This window comes from Gadus macrocephalus, chromosome 9 (genome assembly GCF_031168955.1).
Source record: "Gadus macrocephalus chromosome 9, ASM3116895v1".
NCBI classification, from domain to species: domain Eukaryota; kingdom Metazoa; phylum Chordata; class Actinopteri; order Gadiformes; family Gadidae; genus Gadus; species Gadus macrocephalus.
The window spans coordinates 11,095,808-11,117,906 of NC_082390.1; the positions used below are offsets into that span (position 1 = coordinate 11,095,808).

The 22,099-nt window shown below is 43.9% G+C and overlaps 1 protein-coding gene across 2 annotated transcripts in view; it reads left to right on the forward strand.

Moving 5' to 3' along the window:
- si:ch211-266k8.4 (TBC1 domain family member 10A) overlaps positions 1–21,121 on the forward strand; it is a 40,720-nt gene extending 19,599 nt beyond the window's left edge. The window contains exons 11-15 of one of the 2 annotated variants that reach the window (XM_060060734.1): positions 2,427–2,524; positions 5,109–5,287; positions 7,267–7,394; positions 10,340–10,636; positions 20,484–21,121. In XM_060060734.1, the coding sequence (XP_059916717.1) occupies positions 2,427–2,524; positions 5,109–5,287; positions 7,267–7,394; positions 10,340–10,636; positions 20,484–20,550 (769 nt within the window). In that variant the 3' untranslated portion in view covers positions 20,551–21,121. Of the gene's footprint in view, positions 1–2,416; positions 2,525–5,108; positions 5,288–7,266; positions 7,395–10,339; positions 10,637–20,483 lie in introns of both variants that reach the window. The other variant, XM_060060733.1, reaches the window with a different exon arrangement.
- Positions 21,122–22,099: the final 978 nt, after the last annotated feature.

Consider the following 22,099-nt stretch of genomic DNA (forward strand, 5'->3'; position numbering starts at 1 on the left):
CCGACCCACCCTCTACCCCAAAAGCACAGCGCTGGGTGCTTCAAACGCACAAAAACACAACCTTGAAAACTCTGTTTCATCGGCATTAATACCTGGACAATGAGGAATCAGCAGAGCACAGTGTCATCTGAAACGCCAGTGTGTGCGGGCGGGAGTGCGTGCCACACGCGGTTCACCTTCTGTACAACACAAACGCTGTCATTCAGACCATCTCATTATATCCCTGAGTCATAGAGACACCCCTGCATGAGCTCAGTGCTGCCGGGTCCGTGGGTGGGTGGGTGTTTGTGTGTTCTGACAGCCAACAGGAGGTCTCTGCATAATGACAGGGTGAAGTTTAAATCTCTGACACAAACCAGACACTGACCTTCACTACCTGTCTCTTAAGGCGAAAAAGGCCACAAGCTTGTTTCTGTCCATACGTCTGTCTGGTCTGAGCAACACCTGCTAAAGAATCGTTCCCTTCTCCATCTTAGTGCAATCCAAGTAACAAACCTGTCTCGTGCTTTTCTTTTTAAAGATGGTGGAATAGAATGTCTGTCTTCAAGTTAACTTGTACTTTCCATCTCTGTCTCTTGGTATGAGACACGGGCTCAGAAAGGGTTTACTTCACACCTGCTTGTACACATGTGGTGTCTATTGTTCTGAGGCTTGGCTAAATTTAGCTTTAAACCTCAGCCCCCAAATTAAAGTGTCACACTTGCACTGCATGTGTGTTTGTTTGTTTGAGGTGCTAAGTGTTTGTCATTATGGCATTAGTCGTGTAGGGTAAACATCTATTTTGGAGTCCTGTGTTGATGCTCTTAGGATCAGACATTTGTTTTGGCTAACAGCTGTCAGTTGCCAGGCATTGTGAGGTATCTCTGTAAGACTCTACTTTTTTTTTAATTATTATTTAAGTAGTGTGATGATCCAGTTTTTATAGCTGTAGCTATTTTAATTCTGTCAGGTTTTGACTGAAAAGCTCAAAAAGCTGGCACAGTTGAGCTGGATTTAATAGAAAGTCAAGCTATCATTATAAGAAATTGCACACATCATGTAGTTTACCCTGAATAGGCGGTCTGTTTACAGTGTGTATTCACTGTTTAATGTTCCGAGTCTTCTTATCTGTAAAAAACGTATCCCCAAAATATGTGTTCTACTACACCGAAATGCATGCAGCGTTGAATCTTTACATGTAGCTCCATGGCTTTCTGCCATGCTTTCAGGTCATAAAAACACTGACTCATACATGCACATACACAGGCCCTCTTATTACATGCTTTACTCACGCAGATACCTGGCCTCTGAGCTCACCTGCGATGACACATCCACTGGTGTCTTCCTGCCGTGTCTGAACATCTTGAAAACATTAGTATTTTGTACTGTGCCTTTTGTTGATGTCCTGCGCTGTGTTGGTTCTCCATACAGGAAAGCTTGGCTGGTAATGGTGAGCAACTTTATGTTTAAGAAAGGTATGTTTTCTAGTCCATCCAGTGATTTGTAAAGCCTGGAGAGTTAAAAAAGAGGTTGAGGTCTAACAATGGATACAATATGGAGTTCTAGGGTAGTATTCACAAGGCTTATGAGGAATGCGTCAAACTGGTGGGTGAACTTTGACACTGTTTAACTTGTAGAAATCAAACTTAGGATCAACCTGCCACGTCTAGGAAAAGCTGTTTATTAATTACTCATGCCTAATTTATTCTGCAAAACCCACAAAAAGGTAATGTCAAAATCATCCGTTGTGTGGCTTCTGGTGGCCCCCCAGAGACATGCTTTGACTTGTCTCTGCAGTTAAATGTTTGGTTTTTGGCTTTGGACGGATCCTCTCCTAACCCACACGTCTGACAATGATTGAGATGAATTGGAAAGCGGGAGAAGGAAGTTGAAGGGAGCAAGAGAGGTTGGGAGATGGGATAAATGAGAAGGGGAGAGAGAGGGGAACTGCCGGGGGCTATAGTAGAGGGTGAGGCGTGCCTGGGAAAATGGGTTGTTCTAACATTGGAGATAGCTCCAGACTGCTATCTGCCTAGTCTGGCATGAGACCGGGGGAAACCGCCCCACCGTATCATTTAATCTTCCGGTTTGACAAGGGCCTTGTTCTGGGACCATGTGCTACACCGATACGCTGGTGCAAATTCCATGTCAACATTACCGCTACCCTCTGGCCGCCCGCACACACCGCCGTACCCGCCAGCTCCCCTCCCCCTATTCTCCAGCATGAAGAAATAAAATGTTGCATTTAAATGGTTAATTGTTTCCCCAATGAACTAAATGCCTAATTAACCGCCACCAAAGACCCAGATATAATCCTTAATAATCTTGGTCCATATAGGTGAAGCGAGAGTGTAAAATTGCCCTTGATGTGGTTTCAGTTACGTTCCAATAAAGTATGACAACTTGATCTTTTTTGTTTGTTTGTTTTTTTCCATAGAGAGGCCAAGACCAGAGGCTCATTTAATAAATCCGATCCACGATGAGGAGCACAAGGAGAAGGAGAACATCGCAACCCCTTCCCAGCAAGAACAGAAGGCAGGGAAGGGTGAGTACACTGCTTCTAGCCATTACTATCATAGGGGGATCTTATTCACTGGCCCTTTAGTTCTCTTTATCCCTAGTCGCTTGTGGTAAGACAGGGTTAGGTCTAGAGTTAGTACAGGTCTTTGAAAGACTTATATTTTGGTAACTAGCTAACTAGTATTAAATCCCTGCATTGTTATGACCAGAGTGAATCACAAGAGACGGGCCATGCCTGCCATCTGAGTTTCGTGGTTGGTTCTTTAAAAACAACAGGCCTTGCTTAATAGTAACAAGACGTTTTTCCAGGTAAACCAGATAATCTTGCTGAACGAAGTGCAGGAGGAATACCATTTGAGATTTAGGATTTGATTGTACAATTGATGAAACATGCTGTTCAGCTTTTTTCAGCGTAATATGCCTATTTTATATACCATTGTATGTGTTAAAAAAATGAAAAGATACCTTCACGTTTTTCATCCTGGACGGAAAATTCGGGGGAAATTCATGATGTCTCCAACTTTTGGGACTTTTTACAATTTAATATTGAAAGTCAAACTTGCCTTCACTTACTGCGGGTATGACTTCACTAGCGACAAGAAATGGCTTGTCTCATGATGGTTCTAAATCAAAACTAAACTATCCAGTGACACAAGATTCCACATCCTTGGGTTTCTAAGCTCTGATACCTGTCAAAGTCCAGTGCAAAGACATAGTGGCACTTAAAGTTACAATAGAGTGTCGAGAGAGAAAAGGTAAACTTTACTGTACAAAGAAGGGGAGGGGGCTGCCTAGTATTGCCACTTAATCACTCCTCAGCAGGCCCGCGGCAGCGAACCCTCCTCAGGACAAAGCAAAGGCATTCTTTGACTGGTGAAACAAGAAAGAAAGAAAGACTATCCTTGTTTCCACCTCTTCACTAAATCAAATGTAATTGAATCCAAACTAGGTAGACTTATAGGCAAACCTTTTAAAGCTTTGAAAATAAAAAAAGATTGGCCTGATGCGATGGCCTGTCAGTTTAGGCCGCTCCACTCTTTCTCTTGATATCTTTCTCTAAATCTTGTCTCAATATTGTCTGCCGTATTGTTTGTGTTATAGTGCATGTGGGTATGTGCATCATGTGCTTGCTGGCGCACAACCATGAGGACAACGAGCGCTGGATGAGTGCATCACTGTATTCACAGCTTGTTAGTCTACCCCCTGTGTAAATATGGTGAGCCACCGATAACATTCATTTGTGTCACACAAGGATTCATTCTCTCACGGCGACAGACATGCATACAATCACACACACGCATACCTGCACAAAAACACGTGCACACACTGAAGGACAGGGTATTCAAAATTACCACTTTGCTGGTCATTTTGCTCAACTAACAGCACTTGAAAGAACAGTACATTATGCTAGAATGGCAAACTATGAGGCAGACTTTTTCTGCAAGATAATGCCAAATCCTCTTCAATTAAATCTGCTTGTCCAAATGTGAGAATGGCATATTGATTGTATTGCTTATAGCTAAAGAACTTAATAATTGTTCAATGTAACACATTGGCATCTGAATAAATTGGAGACTTTGTTGATACTGTATACCTAGTTTAGATACAGTGTGACAGTTTAAATTCAGTATACCTAGTTTACACATCGTTAAATGTAACCATTCCGTGCAGGTGAATTGTGGATTCATTTCCTCCGATTTGCTATCCAACATATAATAACGGACTCCGTTAACGGCACCCATAATTCAAGACTTGAAGCGGCTGGCTGTTGAAACAACAACAGTATAAAGTAGCAGGCTGCCAGTGAGCCGAGGTTTTGTGCCTCTGCGTCTACTTTTTATCTGTAAAGTGTTTAATCCTCAGTCATCCCAGGGCAGCTGATCATTGTTTTAGTGTAAGCCTCAGCTTGAACCTCTGTCCACATACACATATATATTACCCCCACCCTCTTCTGGTTACCAGGTGGAAAACAACACATGTTTGTTGCGTTACCTTAGATAACAAAAACAACTGTAGCTGTGCAAAGTTAAACAAGTACATAAAGTTGAATGAGGAGTTAAGAGTACCGAGTCTTTTCTTATGCTTTCAATACCCTTGCCCTCAATCACTCGGCCCCTCATTCTTCCCAGCTGCTAGTATGAATTCCGGACAAAGGGTAGGCTTAAAGGTGAGCTCGGTCGGAAGGCAGAGTAAGCCTACCTTTCTTACCTTTTCAAAGTGTGGCACTGATGTATACCTGTACTGGATTGGAACTTGAAATGGGGCAAGTTGAAACAATATCTGAAATCCCCCAAAACAAACAAGTTCACTATATTTATCAGTTAGTCCATGATGTATATATCCCCCCCTCAAACAAACTATACCATTTAGACATTTATTGGGAACTCCTCATAATTCAAGCAGAGTTCTAGCTGGTTAGTCCAAACTGCTTATCTTCAAGCAAAGGCATTTGAAGGCTTTGTGTCCTAATGTGTGTTACACACCCCATTTTGCTGGTTCCAAAAGCCATTTATTGTTATTCAGTCTGATCGTTTCAACATGCCCCATGTCAACGCTCTGAAATGTATTGTTGGTCATGTAACAGCTTTTTTTCCCTCTTTTTTTTTTAGGGGCAGTGGGCGGGGCTAAGGGTGTGTTGACCCGGCTGATGCGGCTAGCTCAGCGCAACCTCCTGGACCCAGCAACGCGCTGGAGGGCGGAGCGGAAGACCCCGGCCAGGCCGACCAGCCCTGTGCCGGGGCCCTTCCACCACAAGGGCCGCGTCTCCGCCTCGCTCACCAAAGCCCGGGTGTGTTCCTCTTTAGCGTCATGACAACCATTGTGTGTGTTTAAGGAACTCTGCCGTTCATTGGCACAGATGAGACCAATAGTGTGGCTATTAAACGTGGTTTACCTTAGACGGTTTTTCACAAACCGGCCGGCAATAAAATATGTCTGTTGGAATGGAGAAAACGTCAGTATTTGGTCACTCAACTGGCAAACTTTTTCCATTAAGACACATGCAGCTGCCTTCAAACACAAAATGAACATGAACATCAAACGGACAATAGCAGAGATCAGCTTGGGACACACTTCATTGAATCATGTGTGCTAAGATTAGCACGCGACCGTACACATTCGGTTTCAATTCTATTAATAATATATTGAAGCACAGATTAATAGTCATGTCCTGATCCCTCATTTATTTATTGTGGAAATGTAATGCGCTTGCCTTGGTGCATTGCTTTTGCCACAAACCCATGGCAAGAAGTCATAACGCTGCATGCAGGGGAATAAATGCCTGTGACTGTTGGTTATTATTATTTAAAATAATTTGCAGCCTTTCTCCTCCGCTCCACTTAACCGTTATTTTCATTTTCATATTTTTTTCTCCATCCTCTGGGGAATCCAACTTTCTTTCAGTCTAGTCTCTCTTTTGCTCCCTCTGTCTCTGTCTCTCATTCTCTCTCACACCAATGCAGTGTGTTTTGTTAAGCTATTAGAGCAGGCTGAATCTGCTGGGGGCCAATTCTCTGAAAGACCCTTACAAAAGACTAAGTGTCTGACCAGTCCACTTTCAACAGCCTCTCAAACCCCGCTTCAGTTGCCAATACCCCCTGATGAACAATTGGTCCTAGTCTCTCTCTTTCTCCCACTGTCTCTTTGAATTTGTCCAACACTGCAAAGCAGTTATGTCTGGATCAGTTAGAATAGTTCAAAGTGTGCTTGATGTATATTTAGCAAAAAACATATAAACCAGTATTGGAAGGTAAGAGTAGTAAGATATATTGTCCTGATCACACCCCCTAACTGTACCTTTCCCTTAAAGTGACGGATAGGGAAATCCATAATTTACTTCTAAATATGTTATTAATGGTTAGCAAAGTGTTCATTAATCTTGAGAAAACGATGACCCATGAAATCCATTCCAATCTCAGGTCCTGAGATTTTCTTCTCTTCCTAACTCCTTCTGTTTAGTGGGTGCAGTCTATTCCACTTCTGGCTGTGTAGCCAAATGGATGACCAATTACTGTACCCTCACCTTAAGGGGTCAGTGCAGCTGAATGAAGCTATTGCGTTTAAGACAAACTACACCAAGCTTTTGTCATTTTTCCAAGACTTTTAAATGTATGTTCATATAATTCTCCTGACTGAATATTGGGTAGGTGTGCACTGGAGAAATCCCTCTGATATGTTGGTTATTTTAAGCCTTTATATCCTGTTCCATCCTTAAGATCATTTACTTTAAAATCGTGGAAAGTAAGCAATGAAGTTTGAACAACCTCTTTCAATGAACGGTTTCAAATTCCCCTTGCATCCCTGCTAACTCAGTTAAAGTGTGTAAAAAAAAAAAATAATAATAAAAATAAACATGCATAGTTGTTTGCATGTACTGTCCCATTGGGGGGAAAAGGGAATAAAGCTTAACAAGATTCCAAGCTTTACCTTGAACTGTCTGTTTTACAAATGTCTCCATTCACCCCGGATGGGCATTTGTGTACATCATTTGACTTGCCCTTTATAATTGCCCCTGATATTGTCCTTCTTCTCCTCTCCCTTCGTTGTCTTGTCCTCCAGCCCCCAGTCTGCTCGCCTTTCAGCACTATTCCCTTCTCATGAAGCACAGCGCCCTTTATCCCCTGTTCTTTACGCTGCTGTCTGCTCCGCCTCCTCCAGCGTTCTCCACTCTATTACTATTATTGATATTTCTGTCATCTAATTATTTTTAACTATGTTCTAATCCTCTTTGTCTGTCTGTGTCTGTATGTCTGAACCTCTCCTCTCCAGGCCAAATCCAGGAGGCGGTGCATGCATAGGGGTGGTTCCCACTGTACTCCAGTGGGAGGGGCCAGCGATGACGTTGCCGTGGCGCCCACACCCGGAATGGATGCAGCCGTTGCCAACAAAGAAGTCAGGTTGGTTCACCTGCCAAGTAAAAGGATTCATTAGTCACACTTGACCTGGAACAACATGCTTCACCTGCGCTCATGCAGACAAACCACTGGAAATCTATTTAAGAGAGTCAATGGCATGCATGAACAAAAATAGCCGGCTCATCAATATCAATTCTTACAATGCATTTTAGTTTGTGTGTGTGTTTCTGTTTGTGTGAGTTTATTGCTTTTTCCTGGGTGGTAGTGCTTTGTTTTTCCCCATTATCACTTTGTCCCCCAGCCCTCTGTTCGTCCCTGCGTGTAGCACCTAGTGTCTGTCTTTCTCCATCTCACAGTCTGTCGGTCTCTCTCCACATCACTTCTTCCATTTCCAGACTCAGTTCCGGAATATTTTATGGGAATTACAATTCCCACGTCTCGTCCCGCTACAGTTCTCCCTGCAACCATTGTCGAGTGTTTATTACCGTGTGTGTGTGTGTGTGTGTGTGTTGCATGCTGGTTTCTTGGCTGTGTCAAGGGGGGAGGTTGTTGTCACCTAATGGTGTGTGCGTGTGGTTCCATGAACATACACACTCCAAGAACTCATAAAACCACACTCACGCACACTTAACTGTTTTATTGGCAGGCACAGACACATGGCTTGAAGACTGGAGGTAACAGCGACAACCAACTCCCAGATACTTCCCAGAGGCCTTGCCTATTAAACAATAAATACGTTTCAAATGTTTTCATTTCACCTCCTGTACAGTCACTTGGTCACAAGGTACACAGGTATCACTGAACGACGAACACTGCGGTGAAATCTTTTAAAAACACAAACAAGCACAGCCAGGCTTTTTTTCCAGCCGTGCTTAAAATGTGACAATGATGTTCTAGTACTCCCATCGTCATGTTGATTTTAACTTTACACACTGCTGCTTTGTTACACTTGTGATCTCTGCTTGTTGACGTGAGTCTCCAACATGTAGTGTGTGTGTGTGTGTGTGTGTGTGTGTGTGTGTGTGTGTGTGTGTGTGTGTGTGTGTGTGTGTGTGTGTGTGTGTGTGTGTGTGTGTGTGTGTGTGTGTGTGTGTGTGTGTGTGTGTGGGAGGGGGGTGTTAGAGTGCGCACATGCGTGAATTTGCCCATGTGTGTCTCCTGCCTCAAGACACGGAGGAATTCCTCCCAGCTCTAGTCTTTGTGTCAAGTGCTAGAGGTCACGCCGAACAGGCAGTGGGTCACACAGCAGGTCACCGGGGGTCAATCAAGGGATTATTGTAACTGGGCAGTAAATTAGTGATGACAGGATGGGTTTTGGACTCAATCAAGGTAGTGAAAAGGAACTGCAGACCTACTGCCAGACGTGGAAGAAACTCCCCTTAATGGGTGGCAAGACGGCTGATACAAGAGAATGTCATCAATGAAAAAGGAAGGTATGATGGAAGCAGAGAAGGGGAAAAGAAGATAGGGTTATCGACTGCATTTACAATATTATGAAGACAACCTGTTTTTCTCGCAGGGTTCCTACGAAACCTTGCAACTCCACATTGTTCCAGCTACCCTCTGCTAGCTGCCTGACATGCTCAAGCTTCAGATCGATTGTGAAGTCCATTGAACACGAAGTAATGGAGGCTGGCTGCTAATGTATGAAGGAGGAAGGAAGTTGCTCAGGCCGACACAACCTTAGGTCACGTAGGACAAGGTTAAAATACCTTTTATCGTGGAAGAAGGTAGCTCCCATCATGTGCTTTGACTCTCAACTTTGACACATTAGGAAGACCATTTAACCCAGCTATGTAATTCTTGGGTTATATCTTTCTTTACTCTCTGGAATTCTGTTCAGGGACACGGTTAGACATGTTGAATTAAAGAGGATTCCTGAAAGAGCAGACATGCTGGTGATTCCGGGACAGTTGCATTCAAACAATAGCAGGAATGCTCTGCACTCCATTGTGGCATTTGTGTCTTGCAGGAACCCCACTTTCTTGCAAAAATAGACACCATTATGATATGTTATTCTCCAGGAGCTGCCGCAGCACTGTTAATACACAACAAGTCTACATTTATTTGGGCTCATAATCTTATGTCAAATAACTTTGTGATATATTTTTTTCCTATACATAGATGTATCTATATGTAGATACATCTATATAGATACATCTATACATTTATATCTATATATAAACTTGAATTATTTATATTAATATTGTCCTAAATATGGGTCTAAAACTGTCTGTGCTTAGCCTTTGCTACAACCTGAAAGCTGCTAATTTGAGTGTTCTGATTGGTAGTTTGTGGGAAGATTAATTTTTTTGTCCCTGCAAAAACCTGACACGTCTGGCTATGGTCTGCTTGTTTATTGAAACCTTTCTTATTTTTCGTCATTACATCACTTCCCATGTCCACCAATATACCTGCTTTTCCTTTGGCTTATTATGCAGGTGTTTCCTGTGCTGCCCTTCACATGTGAAGGCCTGTACTTTAGGATGAAGCGAATCACTTTCCGTTTGAACACATTTTGTTCCAACGGAAAGCAGTGGGGGTTAGAAAGTCTAAAAGAGGAAGGTCCTAGAGAAACTGTTGTTGTTTTACAGTTTACTTTGCAGTACATTCCTGTGTTTCATCGTAGCTTAAGTGATGTCGGAACACCTGCTTAGAAAGCCTTATGCCTGAAAGGGAAAACCTAAGCAATGGAAGCCCTGGTATTCCTGCACTACAGGCTGAGGTAGCGTCATGGTGATAGTTGACCTATTGACCTCAGGGTCACGCTGATGTCACTCATCTGGGTGTAATCTCTATGAAAGGGAAACCACCATTTAATACCCATTAAAAGAACGACAATTTGAATGTAATCATACAGAATGTAACTTTTTTAATCAACATATGTATTTAAAGTAAGTAGTAAAGTAAAGATATTACTTTTTATCATATCAATCTTGTCTTCGTGGACTGAAGCGTTTGCCGCCTGTCTGTTCCTGGGTCCCCAGGCCGGAGCGAGCGTTCAAGAGAACCAGCACGGGGCCCGTCGGCAAGGTGGCCCGTCGCCGCAGCAACAGCGGAGTCGTCCAGCCAATAAGAGCCAAGTCCTTCCAGTCGCCGGGCAGCGTGAAGCCGACTGCACGGGACACACGCCGCCCGGCTCCCTCCTCGTCGGCGCTACCGCCGTCTCTCCGAAGCGTCACTTTCCCAGCATGCACTCCTCCGTCACGGCGCCCGGCGAGCTCGGCCCAGCCGGGAGTGGGACGGCCAGCGACGCCGGCCACGCCCAGGACGGCTCTCATCAGGTAGGCACGTTACTGTCCTCAGGAGGACCGTAGGTTACAGGGCTAACATCAGCTCACCGGTGGCAGATCTGAACCGTCACAGAGCGCTGAGACACAGGTATATTTTAACGTTCTTAAAGGCGTATGTATTGACGTATTTCTTGGCCTTGATCTTCTGTGCTTATCCCACATGGGAGATTAATCAAGGTGGAAGAGATAGGGTTAGGTCATTAGCTTGCCAGGGATCTATCTTGCTTGGCTCAAAGATTAGATTAGACATACGCTCGCACACAGCTGAATTTAAAACTACAATTAAAGGCAAAATGAAGGTATTTACTTTAGAGATGATTTCAATAGAGGCCCAAGACCTCACTCAAGGAGCTACTTTAAATGGTGTGCCTATTCAAAGTGAATCTAAAACTAGTCCACTCCTAATCATTTCCCATTAGTAAGGAAAACACTCAAGAATATCAAATGAATTTACTGTCTGTGACCATTGTCACAGTTGGTAAGCTTTGACCTGCCTGTCTTGCAGTTGGCATCCCAACGGTAGCCTCAGGTAGCGGTGAACATGATTATGTTGCAGTTGACATCTAATTGAAAGGATTAGAAACAAACAACCTCTTGGATGAAACATGACTCCTGCGAGAGGCAAGAGCATGTTTTGATAGACCCAAAGTAAACTACCGGTACTTAAGTCAATGCGAAGCCAAACACTTTTCCTCAGACTTGATCTTTTGGTCTTGGCATACTAAACAGAGATTATTTGACTAACTAAATGATACACAGAAAACTTCCTTTTGTACACAATTTCCTCTCCCGTTATTTACAGTTGCACATTGTTTGAATGAAAGCTGCATGTTAAAATACACACGCTAATACCTGAGCCAGTCTTGACCTTTTGTTAGATCTTGATGTGACTTGGAACACACTTTGAAGATTCTTTGGTCAATGATTCCCTGAGTGGCGGTGATCTCCAACTGAATCTTATCTTAAATCCCTCTTAAACGTCACAGCATTTGAGATAAACACAACATCAACAGTTCAGGTGTGCTCCCTTTTGGTCATGGCATACTAAACAGAGATTATTTGACTGAATGATACACAGAAAACTTCCTTTTGTACACAATTTCCTCTCCAATTATTTACAGTTGCACATTGTTTGAATGAAAGCTGCATGTTAAAATACACACGCTAATACCTGAGCCAGTCTTGACCATTTGTTAGATCTTGATGTGACTTGGAACACACTTTGAAGATTGTTTGGTCAATGATTCCCTGATTGGCGGTGCTCTCCAACTGAATCTTATCTTAAATCCCTCTTAAACAACACAGCATTTGAGATAAACACAACATCAACAGTTCAGGTGTCCTCCCTGCTCTGACAACCTACCATTAGTATAATGAATACCTATGTAGAAGCACAACAAGGCTCTGCATAGGGCTGACTATCAGCGGGATAAGAGGCTGTGGCTGCTCCCTGGTTGTAAAGGCCACTGTGGCTGAAGGGGTGGCGCATCACACTGACGTGTTTAGGGCCTTCCTAATGGGTTTACAACGCACCTATCTGGGGGCTTTGTGGGAATATCTGTGGCGGTGCGTGGGGATGATAGAGAAGTTATATTTTCATACCATTGTACTGTTCCCTAGGGTGGAGACGCTACAGCGCTCCTTAAAATAGACCTGCCCGTAGTTTCCTGTCCAGTGACTTCCTGTCGGCTTTTGCCTGTGCATCATAAGTACTGGAAAAAACAGGAACATCAGTTGTTTATAATGTTGATTGAAAATGTGTGTTTTTGTGTGGGTGGGTGTGTGTACTGTGCGTTCATGCGTATATACACATTGTATGGGACAGGGGAATTCTGATCACGCCTCTCGTAATCATCCATTACCTCCGTGACAGCTCTCTGCTTCTCTTCTCGTCTGTATTCAGGTATTGGATATCATAGCAATCATGCGGTTGGCGTGAAACAAAATTTAAAGCGGCGAAGCCATACGGAAAGCTTGACGAATAATATCTGGTAGGCAATCGCAGGGTGGAACACTATTATTGGCCTTTGGTCAGGTTTCCATCATCCACCGAAAACACTAAATTATAGTCTGTGTGCAAAGTCTGATAACCTCCTTTTGTGACCAACCTTCATCCATCTTTACACACTTTGTTGGCCTTTGTTGAGCGGTGTGGTTTGCCAGCACAGAGAGGGGAAAGTGAGCCGACGGGAAGACTCCATTACTTGGTAAACATGTTTCCCTGGATGAGGTAGAACAGAGCTAATTAGACCTGGCATGGCACCAGGTCACAGCGTCGGCAGGGGAGGCCGAGACGAGCTCAACCAGTATCCTCCCAGCGCAACGTCTGCATGGAGTCCGTCAGACACTCAACGCCCACACACATGTGTGTACGCACGCACACGCATCAACACGGCCACAGAGAGACGCACACACACACACGCACGCACGCACGCACGCACGCGCGCGCGCGCGTGCACACACACACGCACACGCACACATAATTAAAACATTTATAATTACTCACATAAGAGGCGGCTTTCAAATTCGTAGTAAAAAATAATTGAGTGCAAGTGTCGTAATCAATCCTCCATTTAACCTCAACAAGATTCAGAATAGATAACTACTGTGTCAAACTGTTTTCTTTTGAATTCCTGTTTGTCAGCTTCATATAGCTTAAATACAGTCCCTGGCCACTTAGTAATTATCATATAATGCAGATCGGGGCGATCTGCATTATATGATAATTACTAAGTGTATATAAATAAACACTTAGTAATTATAAATACATAAAATATAATAATGATAAATGAAATATATCCATACAGAAGAAAACAAGGAAATACAGAGACAATTATAATGATACAGCTGATGTACTATATCACATCCCAAAGGTGCTCTGTTGGATTGAGACTGGGGACTCTGGGGGCCATTGGAATACACTTAATTCATTGTCCTGTTTATGGAACCAGATCGAGATGACGTGTGCTTTGACAAATGGTGCCTTATCTTGGCGGAAGAAGCCATTAGACGGTGGGTTTGTGTAGACTGGCCCTAAAAGGATGAGCATGTTCAGAACGGCCAGCCCCAGGTAGGCTTTTACACCAATGCTCAATTTGTTCTGCAATTCATTATCATGCAGTTTTGTCAAGCCTGCTCCACCTGGGGCTTCAGATTCCTGTCCTTAGCTGACAGGAGTGGATCCCGGTGTGGTTTTCTGCTGCGGCAGCCCACCCACTTTAAGTTGAACGTGTTTAGTTGTGCGTTGAGAGGTACGTCGTCCTGTCAGCGTCGAGCCGTCTGGCCCGTCTCAGATGAATCTGCCACCGACGAGGTGTCCCCGCCCACAGAACTGCCCTGGATGTTTTTCGTTTTTCACACCATTCTCTGTCGACTCCAGAGACGGATGAGAATTCCCAGGAGATCGGCCCCTTTCTGAGACACTCAAACCACCCTGTCTGGCACCAGCAATCATCCCACGGTCAAAGTCACCGAGATCACATTACTTCCCCATTCTGATGTTTGCTCTGAACAACAGCTGTACCCCTTCACCGTGTCTGTGGGCTTGTATGCATTGAGATACTGCCACATGGTTCATTACTAAAGTATTGTTTTAACCAGAAGGTGGAACTGGTTGTCAGTTACACCTTCTGTTATCAGTCATACATTTATGCGGTAACCATATTGGCCTTGAGTGCAGTCTGAAAGTCTGCCTTGAGTTTTCCTCAAATTTAAGAAAGATTAACACAATAACTCATCAAAATGTTTATGTTTAGGTTGGGGGTCTTCTCTTCGTCCCTCTGCTATATTACTTTTGCATGAACGACGTACAACATACATGCTTTTTTGAGTTAGTGAATAAGGTCAAACAGTTCAACCTGTAGCAACTATTGGCAAGACCTAAAGTTATTGTTGAGTGGAAATTTTCCAACATTTCAATTGGCTATAAAATATAAAGAAATGACTGCATAACAAATGTAAGATGTTATCTAATTCAGAGACCTACGCATGGGTAAGTCTGCATGTGTTTGCTGTGGCTTGTCACCTGATCCTCTAGCGTTGTTTGTTACATGTTCAGTAGTGTGGGAGCCACTCAACTCTCCTGTACACACCTCTCCCCCTGGGGATGTGTGTGTGTGTGTGTGTGTGTGTGTGTGTGTGTGTGTGTGTGTGTGTGTGTGTGTGTGTGTGTGTGTGTGTGTGTGTGTGTGTGTGTGTGTGTGTGTGTGTGTGTGTGTGTGTGTGTGTGTGTGTGCCCCCACTGGTGACTGACTAGATAATGGTTGAAAACAGTGGGTGCCTGATGATGTATGTGTGTGTGGCACATCCTGTGTTTATTGTATCACAACATGAAATCCAGATTTCACAAACATGAAAAGACCCATAAAAACCGTGATGATCGATTAGTCACGCTTAATTCAAATGCAGACAATTGCAAACGCACACACACGGGTAGTTAAGGAAATTATAAGGTGTAGGTTATTTAAACGCAGAGTGACAAACTTGTCAGTGTTGAGTAATCACATGCAGCTTTAGTACAAGCAGTACGGAATCGTCGCTTGTATTACAACAATCTATGTGAATACGTAGATGCTTAATCAACATACATCCACACTAAACCTGGCTCTTCTGCACAATATGTTCAGAGGATTAAAGCATGCATAATGAATGCAAATACTGACTGAAACTTGGAGGGACAACACGTTGACAGACAATGTACTCATAAGATAAACAGACAAACAATTAATATGCATTACATACAGTAGCGCAAATATAACGTGTGCTCTGGGGGTTAAAAACAATTAATTGAGGACTGTAGCAGTTCAATAAGGGACTGTGTGTGTGTGTGTGTGTGTGTGTGTGTGTGTGTGTGTGTGTGTGTGTGTGTGTGTGTGTGTGTGTGTGTGTGTGTGTGTGTGTGTGTGTGTGTGTGTGTGTGTGTGTGTGTGTGTGAGATGCTCGACACACGACACCACACCAATGTTAATCATTCATGACATAATTCCAGATTCCCAGTGTGTCTTTGTGTGTGTGTGTGTATGTGTGTGTCCGAATAAAGGACCACATTCTTCAGGTCACACGTGAGCGGAGAAAACAAGGGTTACTCTGTGGTGTTTGTTTGATCAAATCCACAGCCTCAAGCTTCTCAGGAAAAAAGGAAAGTGAAAGAACTCCTTGGTGTGTGTGTGTGCGGTGCATAAGTGCAGGAACATTTAAGTGAGTAGCAGCCATAAGCCTGAGAGATTTGAGGGGGGAAATATACTGTAATGGCATCTGGGTATTAACTGTTCAAACTCTGGCTGAACTTAAGTTGCCCTCAGGGATTTACACAGAGTCGCACCACACTTCACCCACTATGTCCAAGCCGTGTCCATGTTTGATCTGCTTGAATTCCACGTTGCACTGAGCAGTTCAATCATATCCACTACATGTACAAGAGCCTCTGTTCCATTGCTGTTGTTGTTGTTTGTGGTTTTCTCCAGCCAGGCCAATTAGCATGTGGTCTCTCTCATTACCCTGCAGGGGTGGACAGTATCGAATGGCTTACGGCCGCCATTCATAATGACTTGTCAGACGTCAGGCCTTTTCAGAAGTGAACTTTGCGCCTCTGGCCAACGCCTCTGTGTGTACGCTAGGCAAAGGAAGTAGGTACATGGATGTAAGCTCACTGTGAATGGGCCGCGCCCCTTTTTATTGTCTGAGGGGCTTAGTCGTCGAACGGGCATGCCTCAATCCAAGAATACCGGCAGTGACTGATGAAGAGAAAAGTAAAAATAGAGAGGGGAGTTGTTTTGGTTTCATGAATGCACTAGCTGGAGGCTGAATGAGAGGGGTCTTCTTCACCTGGGCGTATAGAAAAGGTCAAAGTTAATGACGTTGTCACATGAGAGGCCGGCTCTGTCAAGGACATCACCTGAGTGTTCCCATGGGGCCGCCCCTCTGTGTTATTGATTCCCCAAGGAGCAGATGGCCGCTCAGATCAAAAGGTCCGTAAGGGTACAGGAATGTAGATATCAATGGAGGTAGATTTTCTTCACTCATTTTCTCTGTGAGGTAAGTCCAGTCACTCACCCAAGGGCTGTTTTTCTGGATAGGTGTGTTCATAAGTCTTTCCAGACATTCCAGAATTTCTATTTTTAGCCAAATATCAATTTTGCCAAATACATTGAGTTGTTGTATTAGTGGTTCTGTTGTTGATAAACTGCACCAGTAGAGGTAGGCTGGGTAACTTATCCTGCAACTATTGAACTGCAAGCCTTTCCAACCAAATTACATCGTTTTTCTTCAGTGTATAACTTCCTGTGTGTTGCATGACAAAGACACATTTTTTATTTACACCAAGCCACCCAATATAACTAAGCCGACTAACTAAGCTTTAGTCCAAGCCTCAGCCGCAACTGTGCGTTTTTTTTCTATGGCACCCGATGGCTTTCAACGCTCACAAGTACAACACGTCTGTTTTCAAAGCAACATGTTATCAATAGGCAATGGCCAACGTTGACCTAAGAAAAAGATCCATCTTCAGCACTAGCTGTAGTCCCCTTCTAAAATAAACACAACAGAGTTGCTAGCATGCGTGTGTGCGTGTTCCCACACCACCCCAAGAGCCTGTTTGTGTTGTGGTGGGAGGGGGGATGTGCGCTGCAGACACCGTCAACACAATAAACAAATGGGTTAAATACAGAGCAGACAGGAAGTCACCCCTTGTTACTCTACTGCTGCATCAAAGCAGAGCCCTAACTCCACTCGCCTTTCTTCTTCTCCTCACCTGTAAACTCTACCTCAGTGCCCCCAGCCCCACTCCGCCCCTGTGCTTGTAATTGTAGCTGGGCCCTCTGAAGTGGCTCACTGGGACCAGTGGGAGCACGGCCAGTGGTGGCAACATGGAGTTTATCCAGAGTTGGTCCCGCTCATATAGTCACTGAATGTTGACCAAATAGGGAGGGAGGATCCGATCCGGAGATGAAAGCGAAAGGGAGATGGAAACCTGAATAGATTCCTAGAACATTTCCACTACCCAAATACGCATTTAACTTATTCTCTGATGTTATTATCATCCTTTCAAATGGGTTTGTGTTAGAGTATGAATTTAGATGACGTCTGATGAGATACTGGGCTTGATTACTGTCATGGTTGTAGCAGATGAGAGGGCAGTTGTGCTGAGTCAAGGGCTAGGAAAATGGTGTTACTGCTGAGGTGTATCTGTGCCCCGTACGTCTCTCCCACCCTCCTCTCTTTACTGGGACTTCCTCTCTGTGTCGATCTCCATTGTCCTCCCTTCCCCCCGTCGTGTAATTGAATTTAAATAATACATAGGGTCCGCTGTCTACTGGTGTGTGTGTGTGTGTGTGTGTGTGTGTGTGTGTGTGGGGGATGGTGTTTGGGTGGGATGGTGTTTGGGTGGGTGCGGGTGTGTCAGTATGTGTGTTAACCTGACTGATGTAACCCAGCCACCTCTACAATCGTCCCGTCACAACGTATCTTCTGCTGCTCAGCTTTGGACATGACACCTGCTGTAAATGTTTCAGCAGTCTCTTTTGTGGCTCCTTTCAGAATGGAAACCCAGCTAAGTTCCCCCATCAGAAGAGCTTAAGCAACGTGTCTTCCTTATTACAAGGAGCTGTCACACCATCTGCAGTATTCCATGTAGCCCCTAACTCAAACAATGAAAAAAAAGAAAGAAGAAATTCCTTATTTTTCCCTTCCCAGACGGGACATGTCCCTAGTGGAAGATGAATGAAAATATGTATGAAAATGACATTGTGTTCAACGTCTGGTGGGTCTCGGGTTCACTGTCGGTGTTTCCACAGATGCCTACAGAGATACGGGCCGTGGATCCCATGGATCCCATCTCAGATCTCCCCATTGTGCAGCCAAGGCATATCTCGAGTTTATGAATGTTATCATGTGTCTCACGGTGGCATGCTATGTACAACCCCCCCACCCGCACAACTCTCTCCTCCGTTTTCTCTATCCAAGCTGTATTTAGTTAATATAATGTCTTTCTTAAATTGTTCTAAGCAAAGAGATATGAATATGTCTAAAAGCAGTGAACAGTTAATGCTTACTTGATGAAATTAGACTTTGATATTTTTTTTGTTTTTGTTTTAAACACTTTAGTGTTAAGCACTTTGGTGCTTATGAGTTATTTTAAGAAGAAAACGATTCCACCTGGAAATAGTTATGGGCTTCTTCATGATTTCTTTGATTAAACGCCATTATGTGTGAGTACACAACGCATCAAAAACACTTGTATGCATGCGCACACGCACATGCACACACACACACACAGGTTATTTCTCATGCAGGTCATGCCCCAGTGATTATGCAAGAGTTTCCATGATGTTGCGGTCACAAAAGGACCCGTGTATGGTGGGAGTTAGACACTGTCAGTGGTGTGTGTGTGTCTGTGTGTGGTTGTGTGTTTGTATACATACACATACAGACAAATACATTGATAAGTCAGACTATACTTTAGGTTATTGCATGTTCTCCCTTCTAGGAGCTGTCATCTTCTCTCCACCCAAGACACCCATGACGTTCGGCCTCAACAGCCGTCAATACTCTTTTTTTTTTTTTTTAATGGACTTGCTTTGAGTGTAGAAGTGAGCCCATGAGCACTGGGTGAATAACATGCGGAGTGGGGGGTTCATCCATAGGCCTGCACTGTATAGCTACATTCAGGTCTGCTAATCTCTTAACGGCGGCAAAGGCTTGTGTTTGCGTGGGGTCAGAATTAAGCTGAGCCATTACCATATTGTCAATTCTTCCATGGAATTACCCCCACAGTCGTGCATTGTGTGAAGGGCAGACGGACGGCTAGCTGGAGATGAATGGCTGTTTACCATCCAGTTGGATCTGTCTCCAACCGCACGCAGCTAAAGCCACCATGGCTAACCAGCTCACTGCACTCGCCAGCATCACACACACACACACACACACACACACACACACACACACACACACACACACACACACACACACACACACACACACACACACACACACACACACACACACACACACACACACACACACACACACACACACACACACACACACACACACACAGAGACAGACAGACAGTGGCTAAATGGATGTAAAGTCCCGCACACACAATGCAGTTTCTCCATGGAGAGCATTTAAAGCTTCTCTAGCACACACACACAGACCAAATGAGACATGTTAATCCCAGCGACCAATGGAAGGCTGCTGCTGCCGGACCGGGACCAAGATAGCGGGTCTTACCGGGGTCGGCACAGCATGCTGGGAAAAGCTGCGACCGGTAGGGAGTTAATAGTACAACTTGCATTTCATTGAGTCCAGTAGCGCTCTCTCATATGCATGTCTTTAAACACACACCGCACATACAACGTCCACGTAGCCGGTGATTTTTTACTATTTATTAGTTGAAGGTCTACAAGGTGTACAATTTTAAGGCTGGATCATAGTTCCAAAAATGCAGCTCAAAAGTTGTGTCATATGGTAGAATATAAAATGCATTGATGATCATTTGCATCTTGCACATTATGAACCTTTACTCGTTAGATGCATTCGTCCTGTCCTGGGTCACCAGTCTGTGCATGGGGCACGTCTTGTCCTTTTTTGTACTTGTCTGCAATTAAAACAGGGCTGCCTGGCAGGCTGTGCAGCGTCTTCTGCTGAGCTCAGTGTCGCCCTGGGCTATTGACGAAAGACCTGACGTAATCCGTGTCACGCACTGAACTTGAAGTAATCTTTGCTTTGCAGTGTCTAAACATGAACCTAATGATTCTCTCTCTCTCTCCCGTTTCCTACCTCTTCCCTACCTTTTCCCGTTCCCGTGTCTCCTTTCTCCCCCTGTGTGTCCTCCTCCCAGGGAGCTGTCTTCCAGGCATCAGTCCATGGTTCCCTTTAGGAACGCCCAGGAATCCCAGTTGATCTGAGGCTAAAGAAAGACCGTATGGATGGAGAGGTGCTGAAGACGGAGGGAGGCAACACACCACTGCACTGAATAGTATTTTTTATGAAGATAACTTCTTAATAAGACACTTTTGTTAGGGGAAATTATTAATAGAAAGTTTTATAGAAATCCAATCTAATTTGATGGACCACTGGTCTTTGTGTGGCTTAGAAATCCTGTAAGGAATTGAGGTTTACATTTTCTAGTTAGGGTTTTGAAATATCCTCTTTGTATTGGATATAATATTTCCTTTTGTACATTGAGAAGCTTAATTTAAATTTCTCAGTTTGAACGGGAATACACATGGAATTCCTTGTTTGTGTGTGCATGTCTGCATCGTGATTATGTTGTATGTTTCCCTACCAGAGCTTGTTCATTCATGTATGTGCACGCATGTTTGCCCACGGTCATTTGCACACTATGAGGGGTTTTCAGCTAGAATTCACTGGAAAGGCTTCCCCCAGCTTCCGGTTGGCCCAGTAAGTGTGTTTGTGTTGTTATTGTCCTTGTCTTTTCTGTAGCTGGAACTGATTAAATATTGAGACACTTCCTAATTGTGATTCATTATTCATTTATTAATATGTCCAGCGTGCGTGAGTGCGTGTTCGTTCACCTGGCTTCCAAAACCACAATTATCGACCTATCTAAATTTTGACTTTCAGTGAGACAAATATTTTACAAATTAATGTCAGGGTTCATGAATTGCTGCCGGAAACTGACACAATCCAAGAAAAGTTAGATCCTATCAATGGATAGATGATGGAAAAAGGGGCTTGTGTTTAGAAAGTCACTCAACCATTTCTGTTATTACTAAACCAACATTAGAACTAAAACCATTGTTATTGAAATAGACTCTACTCTTACCTCTCCTTTCTACTTTGCATCTACTCACAATTCCTTGCTGCTTATGATATTTTTACCAAATTGGTAAACTGGTCCCTTTTATGCTGTTCTTATCTAACTTATTTCTAGCCTTTCCCTGTCACTCATTTCCTCCCTCCCAATGTTCTCTCACCTTGACTGTTTGAATAACTGGTTTTGAAACAAATTCATGATGAAGTCAAATCGTCACAAAAGAAAGAGTTGAAATTGATCAGCCGTGCCAACCTCGTCTCTCTCTCTCTCTCTCTGTCTCTGTCTCTGTCTCTGTCTCTGTCTCTGTCTCGTTCTCTGTCTCTGTCTCTCGTTCTCTCTCTCGTTCTCTCTCTCTCTCTCTCTCGTTCTCTGTCTCTGTCTCTGTCTCTCGTTTTCTCTCTCTCTTTATCTCTCTATCTTCCTCTCTCCCTCTCTCGTTCTCTTCCTCTCTCTCTCTCTCTCTCTCTCTCTCTCTCTCTCTCTCTCTCTCTCTCTCTCTCTCTCTCTGTTGAAAAGCGTTCCTGTCAGCCTTGGTGACCTATTAACAGCTGTGGAATGTGCGGTGCGTCCCTCTCCGACCCTATAGCCTTGAGGTCCGGGCGTTCAAGAGCAGAGTAATGGGGAGGCGTGGGCTCGATAGAGCAGGTCTCTATATGTGTACCTCTATGTCTCTTTGA